This window comes from Microtus ochrogaster, chromosome 1, assembly GCF_000317375.1.
Source record: "Microtus ochrogaster isolate Prairie Vole_2 chromosome 1, MicOch1.0, whole genome shotgun sequence".
NCBI classification, from domain to species: Eukaryota; Metazoa; Chordata; class Mammalia; order Rodentia; family Cricetidae; genus Microtus; species Microtus ochrogaster.
Window position 1 is genome coordinate 14,254,880 of NC_022009.1, and position 9,670 is coordinate 14,264,549.

The following is a 9,670-nucleotide window of genomic DNA, read 5'->3' on the forward strand; positions in this document are numbered from 1 at the left end:
TTGTGAGCCACCATGTGGTTGCCGGGAATTGAACTCAGGACCTTTGGAAGAGCAGGCAATGCTCTTAACCACTGAGCCATCTCTCCAGCCCTGTCTAGGTCTTCTTATTTTATCTTTTTGGAGACAGTCTCACCTCATATAGCCCTGACTTGAAACTTGCTGTGTAGAGCAGGCTGGCTTCAAACTGCAACCCTTCTGCCTCAGCTTCCCGGGTGCTGGGGTTACAGGTGTGTGTCACCATGCTTGACCTAAATCCTTTCGTAAGGACAACTGTTTCTCGAATTAGGATATGATAAATCCATGATGAGTTTGGAGCGGCGTTCTTTGCTCTGCCCCTCGGCCTCATGTGACTGTGGTCACACTAAAATGTGTTGCGGCGTTATAAACCGGAGTTCTCCACGATAAAGGCTTCTCAGGACAGCACGTGGGGAGTGGAAATGTGAAGAAGAGCAGAGCCTTCCAGTAGTGTCCAGGTTTTCCTTTACTCCCTGGGATTGCGGAGCCATCAGCGTCCATGGATTCATTCTGTTTTTAGAGGATGGACCCCAGGGCCTCGCAATACTAGGCGTGTGGTCTACCACTGCACTGTATCCGCCCCAACTAAGATGTTAACATTTGTTGCTTAATTGTGTGTGTGCACGCAAGTGTGTCAAACCCAATCCTGCAGGAGCCGGGTTACAGACGCTGTGAGCTACCTGATGTGGGTGCTTGGAACCCAACTTGGGTCTTATCCGTAACTGCTGAGCTACCTCTTCAGTCCCTACTGAGATATTGTAAACAACCTTCCCTATCCTTACCTCTTGGTTCAGTCACTGTTAGTAGAAGTTAGAGAACAATCCAAGTTAAACCGAGGCCTGAGGAATTGGTGGGAAGTCCATGAGATATGGCCTACCAGATAAAACCCATCGCTGATGATGACTTGAATTTCCAAGAGATGCATCCAGTAACCTCCCTTGCTTAAGCTTGCCAGTGAAGGAGACGGAAACTCACGCCTTTTCTTTCCCCCTAGGCAAATAAGGGAGCAACTGAAGAGCCAGGTGACTCAGATGAAGGAGCAAGTCCCCGGCTTCACGCCTGGCCTGGCCATCCTGCAGGTAAAGTGCCATCCTCTTCCCTTTAGCCCCACCCTACCCAGCCTCTCCCCCCAGCATGAGAAGCAGCCGCGCTTCCGCCCTCTCTTTGCCCTGTTGTGAAACCTCACACCATGGTGTCTCGTCGCGGGCTCCCTCTGCTACCCCGCTTCCGGGTGCCAGATTTTCCTGCCCTGTGCCAGTGTGATGCCCTTTGGGCACTTTAGTCTTTTTTGTTTTGTCTTGAGACAGGGCCTCGTGTATACCAGACTGGCATCAGAGTTGCTCTGTAGGCTATGTAGACTCCTAATTTTCCCGCTTCACCTCCCAGCTGCTGGGGCTGTAGGCTTGTACCACCCTGCCTGGTTTTGTGTGGTGCTGGGGATGGAACCCGGGGCCTCCTGCATGGTAGAGAAGCCCTCTCCCCACCGAGCCACATCATTAGCCCTGCCCCTTAGATCTTCTTAGGACCCTTTGTACTCTTACAATTTAAAGATCTCATGGAGCTTAGCTGCTAATAGTTACTGTATTGGAAAGAAAATTTGGTGGGTCTTTTTCTTTTGTGTGTGTGTGTTAACTACATTAACTCTTTTGTTAGAAGATTTTTTTTTTAGGCTGGGTCTCACTGTGTAGTTGTCATGGCTGGCCTGAAATTCCCCGGCTTCTAACTCAATGAGCTCTATCTGCCTGCCTCACCTCCTGCATGCTGGGACTAGAGGTGTGCACCACCATGCCCTGACCTAAAGGACCTTTTGTTTTTAATTATCGGTATGTGTGTATCCTTGTGTGGGTATGTGCACATGTGAATGTGATTACGTCTGGAGTCCAGAAGGAGGTGTCAGGGTCCCGTGAGCTAGACTTAGTGATGGTTGTAAGCTCCCAACGTGGGTGCTGAGAACCATATTCTGCAGCAAGTGCTCTCAACTGCAGAATCAGCCCCCCCCCATTAAGTGTTAAATATAATTTATTTCAAAAGGCCAATAGGAAACTCTTGATATGTTAACATAAACATTATGAAGAGCTGGCAGTGGTGGTGCACGCCTTTCATCCCACACTTGGGAGGCAGAGGCAGGCAAATCTCTGAGTTTAAAGCCAGCTTTTTTGGTCTACAGAGCAAGTTTCAGGACAGCCAGGGCTACACAGAGAAATCCTGTCTCGAAAAAACAAAACAAACAAACAGAAACATGGAGAAAGAACTTTGCTTGAGACGGGCTTTGCTTTGTATCCCAGGCTGACATCGAACTGCTTCTGCCTGGGCCACCCGAGTACTGGGATTATAGGTGTGCACTGCCATACCCAGTTTAGAGCTTTTTGATAGTTAAAATTTGGGAAGAAGACATGTATTACATGTTGACATTTTCAGAAACCTTACACGTTTGTTGATTGGCGTGGGTGCATGTGTGTGCACTCCTGTGCAAGTGTGCATGTGTGCCTTCTTGTGGACGTCAAAGGGTGACTTTCAGGTCTAGTCTCAATGAGAGTTACAATTGCTCTGATGAAACACCATGAACAGAAGTGGCTTGGAAAAGAAAGGACTTACGTGGTTTATAGCACTTTAAAAAAAAAAAGACATTAAACTAGCCAACACACCAAGAGTCAAATTTTATTTATTTACTTATTTGCTGGTTTTTGTTTGGGACAGGATTTAGCACTTTAACTTGCGTGGACTACGTGGCCATGTTGGCCTTGGACTTGTGGGCATCCTCTTGCCTCATCCTCCTGAGCGCTGGGATTGCAAATGTGTACAGCACCATGCCCAGCCCAGTTGTTCATTTTTAGAAAGTATTTGCAAAATGCTCAAGCCTGAGTAATCATTGTTTGTCAGTTCTTTCAAGAAAAGTTGGGGAAATGCATCTGGTTCATCTGGCGAGACAGAATAGCACAAATGCCTCTCCTATTAATAGCCTCCGAGCTTCCTTCACAGACAGCAGAACTGTGGGGACTTCCTGATTCTTTACAGAGATCCTGAAAAGACTTCCAGGTTGAGGTCTAATAACATCGATAACTGGTGTTGCTTGTCAAGAGTATTCCTCAGTGAAACTGCCATCTATTTTTCCCGAGGGATCATGGCGGAGTAGGAGACGTAGAAAAGTAGTGGGGTTTGGTGTCCTTGGCTTGATTTGTGCTGCCCCCAGCAGACTTACCCCTGTTACTTGTGTACCGTCAATACAAAAGTCAGCACGCGCGTGTGCACACACACACACACAGCAAATCACATCATACTATCTATGTAAAGGCTGTCAGAATTTAAAAGGAAATTGCTCATGACAAGCCTTGACAAAGGGACAGCAGTCACACGTGACTACTTCGTAACTGTGGATGTCTGAAGGATTGGTTTGGATGGCAGAAACAGCCTTCATTTGAAACTTCCTTTGGAATCATCATCTCCATGTCCCTCATTTTCTCTGCGCGTCTGCACAAAGGCATGCCATTTAATTCTTTGCTCAGCCTCTGTCCCTTCTTTATTAAAATTCAAAACAAGTGGTAGTTAAATCCCACCACCCCCGACCCACACTGCTGTTTATCTACGCAGCCTGAGCAGAGCAGAAACGCATACACAGAAGGCTGCCTGGTGTGCTCCGTGCTGTGGTGCCTTTTCCTTTCCTCAAATAACTAAGCACCAAGATTTGTGTGGTGGGTGTATACCTGGTACATTTGGAGACTGGTTACTTCTTGGCTTATTAATTGTTTGCTGTGGGAAGAAATAAATGTCAAGAATTGTGGCTGTGGGCTGGAGGTGTAGCTCTGTGGTAGAGCACTTCCGTGCACTGGGCCCTGAGTTTATCCTCAGCACTGCAAAAGAGGGGGGCCAAACAGGAACGAAAGAAAAGAATTCATTTCTGTAAATCACTGGACTAGGCTACTTCACTGGGTCTAGCAGTTCAAAGACAGGTCAGAATGTCATGCACATGTCCAATGCCACCGAGCTGTTTTTCTACACTGAGAGAAAACAGCCAATTTGCCCAAACTGGCCAGTGTCAGTTGTAATCGGACCTTGTCCAATCTGCTATCTTTTCTGTGGTTCTGATTTCCTGCCCATCACCTTGCAGAGAAAGTGACTTTAAAACGGTACATAAACTTTCTCCTTTTTCCCTGCTTTCCTTAGCCTTCTTGGGCTAAAAACCCAACCTCTGCTTTATGGAGTGAAGTGTGCTTGATTGTAGAGGTGCAAGAAAACCAATTAAGCTCTTTAAATTGTTGTGATTTCTTCCTTTTTCCTTCCTTCCCCCTTTAGCATCGGTTTGGTGTTGAAAGGGTCTTTGTGTCTCAGACTGGATGGCTTGAACTTCCAACCCTTCTGTTTCTGTCTCCCAAATGCTGCGATCACAGCTGTGTGCCACAGTACCCAGCTTCATTTATTCCAGCCAAACCATTACTCAGCAATAATATTTAAAATTGACCTCAAATGTGTTGATTTTGCAAGTGTCTACTGTAGCCTAACAATTTCTGCTGCTTATGTCTTTTAGCGATGAAATGGTTCTATGACTGCTCTAGGCTTGCTTTGGCTACACAAAAGATTGCCAGCCATCTCATCTTCCTACCCACTCCTGCCAGAGGGCTAAGGTCATCTCTATTCAAGCCTGTGTGGTACACGCCTATCCTAGGAGTTCAAGGCCAGCCTGTTCCTGAGAGAGACCTTGTTCAAAACAAAACAAAATATCATTCCCAGGAATCTGCTTCTTGGATCTTTGTTGACAGAGGTTTCTGTCCCTCTCGGTCCCACAGCCATTCAGTCCCAGAGAAACACACAGAGGCCTACGTTAATTATAAACTGCTTGGCCTAGTAACTCAGAGTTTCTTATTAACTAATTCTTTTTTTATTTAAAAGAATTACTTATTTATTTTTATTGATTTTTATTGAGCTCTACATTTTTCTCTGCTCCCCTCCCTGCCTCCCCCCCTTTCCCCTTTAACCCTCCCCCAAGATCCCCATGCTCCCAATTTCCACAGGAGATCTTGTCTTTTTATACTTTCTCCTTCCCATGTAGATTAGATCTATGTAAATCTCTCTTAGTGTCCTCATTGTTGTCTTAAGTTCTCTGGGATTATGGTTTGTGGGCTGGCTTTCTTTGCTTTATGTTTTAAAACCACCTATAAGTGAGTACTTGTGATAATTGTCTTTCTGTGTCTGGGTTACCTCACTCAAAATAATGTTTTCTAACTCCATCCATTTTCCTGCAAAATTTAAGTTGTTATTTTTTTCTGCTGTGTAGTACTCCACTGAGTAAATGTACCATGTTTTCCTTATCCATTCTTTGGTCGAAGGGCATTTAGGTTGTTTCCAGGTTCTGGCTATGACAAACAAGCTGCTATGAACATAGTTGAGCACATGTCCTTGTGGCACAATTGAGCATCCTTTGGATATATACCCAAAAGTGGTATTACTGTGTCTTGAGGAAGGTTTTTTCCTAATTTTCGAGAAATCACACGGACATCCAAAGGGGTTGTACCAGCTTGCATTCCCACCAGCAATGCAGAAGTGTTCCCTTCTCTCTCCAGCATAAGTTGTCATCAGTGTTTTTGATCTTGGCCATTCTTTCAGGTGGAATCTCATAGTTGTTTTGATTTGCATTTCTCTGAGGATTAAGGATGTTGAACATTTCCTTAAGTGTCTTTCAGCCATTTTAGATTCCTCTGTTGAGAGTTCTCTGTTTAGGTCTGTACTCCATTTTTTTTTTTATTCGATTATGTGATCTTTTGGTGTTCAATTTCTTGAGCTCTTTGTATATTTTGGAGATCAGACCTCTGTCTGATGTGGGGTTAGTGAAGATCTTTTCCCATTCTGTAGGCTGTCATTTTGTCTTGTTGACGATGCCCTTTGCTTTACAGAAGCTTTTCAGTTTCAGGTTATTAAGTAACTCTTACATCTTAAATTAGCCCATTATTCTTGTCTATGTTAGTCATGTGGCTTGGTATCTTTATCAGTGAGGCATTCTCATCTTGCTTCCTCTGCAGCTGGGTGATGACTGCAGACTGACTCTATCGTCTTCCCAGAATTCTCTTGTTCTTGTCACCCTGCCTATACTTCCTGCCTGGCTACTGGCTAATCAGCTTTTTATTAAAATACAAGTAACAAATCTTTACAGGGTACAAGACCATAGTCCTACAGCAGATCTTGGGTTTTGTTCTCTGCTTTAGATCCCTATCCCTCCCATTCTGAGTCACCCTTGGGTTTTTTATTTGTTTGTTTTGTTTTGTTTAAGTGTATGAATGAGCTTGTATGTATGTCTGTGCACCACATGCATACCTGGTATACACATAGGCCGGAAGAGACCCCTGAATTCTCTGGAACTGGAGTTTATAGATGGTTGTGAGCTGCCATTTGGGTTTGGGAATCAAACCCAGGTTCCCTGAAAGCGCAGCAAGTGCTCTTAACCTCTGAGCCATCTCTCCAGCAGGAAGCGCTTGGTAAAATACAAGCCTCATCCTAACCCACCCACTACACTCCCTTTACTATGGGATGGTAGCACTGCTTACATAGATAAGTGTTTATTGTGGTCCAAAGGTTCTGTATTTGTGACTGTACTAATTGTGATATGACCCCTATACGGTAAAAGCTGTCCTAATAGTAATTGCTGCTCCAAGCATCTTGAGGGCTTGCCCAAAGGATGAGTTTGGCACCCCAACCAAGCACTGGTTCCAAAACCTGCTTGTCTTTCTCCCTTGTCACCATACAAATCAACTCTGCTTTAGGAAATAAGAAAATGGTTTATTCTGACCATGATAGGTCAGAAAATATGGATTCAAATGGATCAGAATGACTTTCCACCATGGAAAGGTCACATGAACTTTTATAGTCACAAAGAAAGCCATCAGTCACAAGTTTACAAAAGACACATCTGGGTGATCAGATAGGTGGGCTACACTAGGCAATCTACTATCTTTGTCGGTCTTAGTTTTAGGGTTAATAGAGGATAAACATGTCAAGCTTAGACCTTTCTAGAGTTTTATCTAGAAGGTACGAGGCCGCCAGATATGAGGTGGATAACAGAGCTATAAAGACAACTGTCGGTTTTTCGGCTCTTACATGATTCTGACATGTTCACACTCACGATACTCTGCCTAGCCCAGGCAGCAGTCTGTGGAACCTCAAGCTCATTAGCATTCTCTTAAAGGACATCCGTGTAGCCAGGGTGCGTGCACAGCTGTCAATTCAGCCCAGACCCAAAACAAACAGTAGGATGTTCGTGATCTGGTCCAAGTATATACTTGTGGGATTTCCTTTCCCTCCCTCCCTCCTTCCCTCCCTCCCTCCCTCCCTTCCTTCTTTCTTTCCTTCCTAGACTTGATATACTTTCTGGTATAAAAACTCTTATGTTATAGCTACAGCTGAAGCCTGGGGTCCTCTAAACAGAGACTCTGGTGTGAGTTTCCACAAGCTGGTCAGTGAATTCCTCCAGATAGGAAGACTTGGTGAACGGTCTCTTTCCTGAAGGTGGGAGTCAGGTAGCTGTAGGTCTTGGAGATGACTTTAGAGGTGACCTTGGTGAAGTTGTCCGGGTGACAGGGCGGCCCCTGGCTGATGTGTAGTAGTCATAAATACTGCTATTGAAGCAATTTCTTGGGTACAGGAACGGAGATCATTGTCATTACCTCTGGGGACAGGGATGGGGCACACAGGATGAGCAGCACAACCACAGTGACTTGTCACCCTGCACAGGATTGAGTGGGGCTTGCCAATCTTGTTTCCATGGTAACCATTCTGCAGAAAGACAATGGGAAGCTTGGCCAAGATGATGGCTCCTTAGATGGCAGTGGTCACCTCCTTGAAGCACTTAACACCAAGACCAACATGATCGTTGTAGCCCAAGTCTGCAGTCTTTAGAATGTCATCCTCTAGGGATGCTCCCAAGAGAGCATCAGTGGTCACAGCTTCCTTGATGGCAGGGAGAACAAGTAGATCTCACCCAGGGCCTTGATCTTCATATCCTTGACCAGGTGACCCAACTTGGTGAGGTGGTCCACTTCTTATCTTCCGTTTTGCCTCCATGAAGATCAGGACCCTCACCATGGCCCCTAAGATGGCTGAGATCTCCCAAGCCTGGACCCCAGTCCTCCTTTTGTACCTGTGTCAACTGCCATTTGGCATATTCCTTTGGAAGAAGCATGGGTTTTTTGTTTGTTTGTTTGTTCTTGTTGTTGTTGTTTGGTTTTTTGAGACCAGGTTTCATGTTGTAGAAGCTGACTTTGAACCTGCTGTGGAGCCACACAGAACCTGGCCTTGACTCCACAGCTCTCTCAAAGTGTCAGAATTACGACTGTGTGTCCAGTGGTGCAGCGGTGCCTGCTTTAATCCCAGTGCTCGAGAGGCAGAGGCAGGAAGATGTCTGTGTTCACGGCCAGTCTGGTTTATATAACAAGTTCTTGGCCACCCAGGGCTATACAGTGAGACTCTGTCTTAAAGAGTAAAGATAAAACAAACCCTAGCGTAGACGCTGTCTGACCCGTTATAAAAACCATTGGCCAGTTTGTGGGAGGCAGAGGCAGGAGGATCAGAATCAGCCTTGGCTACATGAGACCCAGCTTGATTTCAAACTCACCAATCTCCCTCCTGCCTCAGCCTCCTAAGTGCTAGGATTACAGGCGTGTGCCACCATATCTGGCTTATTGGGTCTTTCTGATAGTATGATACATGACCCCTTTGTAGGAAGGGATTAGCACTCAGGATGAAATGCTTAAGTAACATTCTTGATAAATCATATTGGGATTAAGATGTGTTCTGGGGAACCAGTCTACACCCACCCACTTGAGTGTCAGTCAAGAGTCTAATGTTCTTTAAACATCCTTGCATCTAGTCTATCATTGATTATATAACCAGCTCCCCTGTGAGAGGCTCAGAGCTTGGGGATGTGCCGTATGCTCATGGCTTGTCTAGCATCCAGCATGCAGGAGGCAGGACTGAAAAACAAAGCTAAACTTCCAGTATTCAAGTTCCCCCATGGGTCTCTCCTAGTTCCTTTGAAGTTCAAATCAGTCAGCAAAGCTGAGAACCAAACAAATACGAACAACCAGAGCTGGGAATGGGGCCATATTCCTGAGATCCCAGAGCAGCTCAGACTATCCCCACTGAAGGTTCTGGAAACGCTGTTAGGAAGGCCAGCCTCCTGTGCTGAGGGCTTCACTTAACCACTGCTTTGCCCTCTGCAGTGTGGAGAGAAGCAAACCTTACTGCAAAGAGCTGTTGACCCCCAGGACACGGGAACACATCTGTGAAATAGATGTTTACAGATAACCGATTGCATTGAAGAACCGCAGGCATGGTCAGGGTGTAAAACAGGGTGTAGTGGGGTCCGGTTTCAAGGGTCCAACGGCTCCTACACTGACTGCCAGGAGGCAGACACCAGTTTGCCCTCCCCCTGGTTCTGTTCTGTGTCCACTAGCAGAGTGCACTGACAGTTTTCACTGTAGTGTGGCTGAACATGAGCATTTCCACGGCCCGTGGGGGGTGTGGAGGGGGGTAGGAGGGTCTGATGATAATTTCTCAGTTTCAATTACCTGTACTTTTCTAAGTAATCCCGCATTTCTGGTAGCCTGAAACACTGCTGCCTTGTTCACGGGGCAGATGCGGGGCAGCAGCAGGCACACACCCTTTTTTGTTT

The 9,670-nt window shown here is 45.8% G+C and overlaps 1 protein-coding gene across 1 annotated transcript in view; it reads left to right on the plus strand.

Moving 5' to 3' along the window:
• Positions 1-9,670, plus strand: part of Mthfd1 (methylenetetrahydrofolate dehydrogenase, cyclohydrolase and formyltetrahydrofolate synthetase 1) — a 65,546-nt gene that overhangs the window by 13,371 nt on the left and 42,505 nt on the right. The window contains exon 2 of the mRNA XM_005343224.3: positions 1,010-1,094. Coding sequence (XP_005343281.1) covers positions 1,010-1,094 — 85 coding nt within the window. The remainder of the gene's footprint in view (positions 1-1,009; positions 1,095-9,670) is intronic.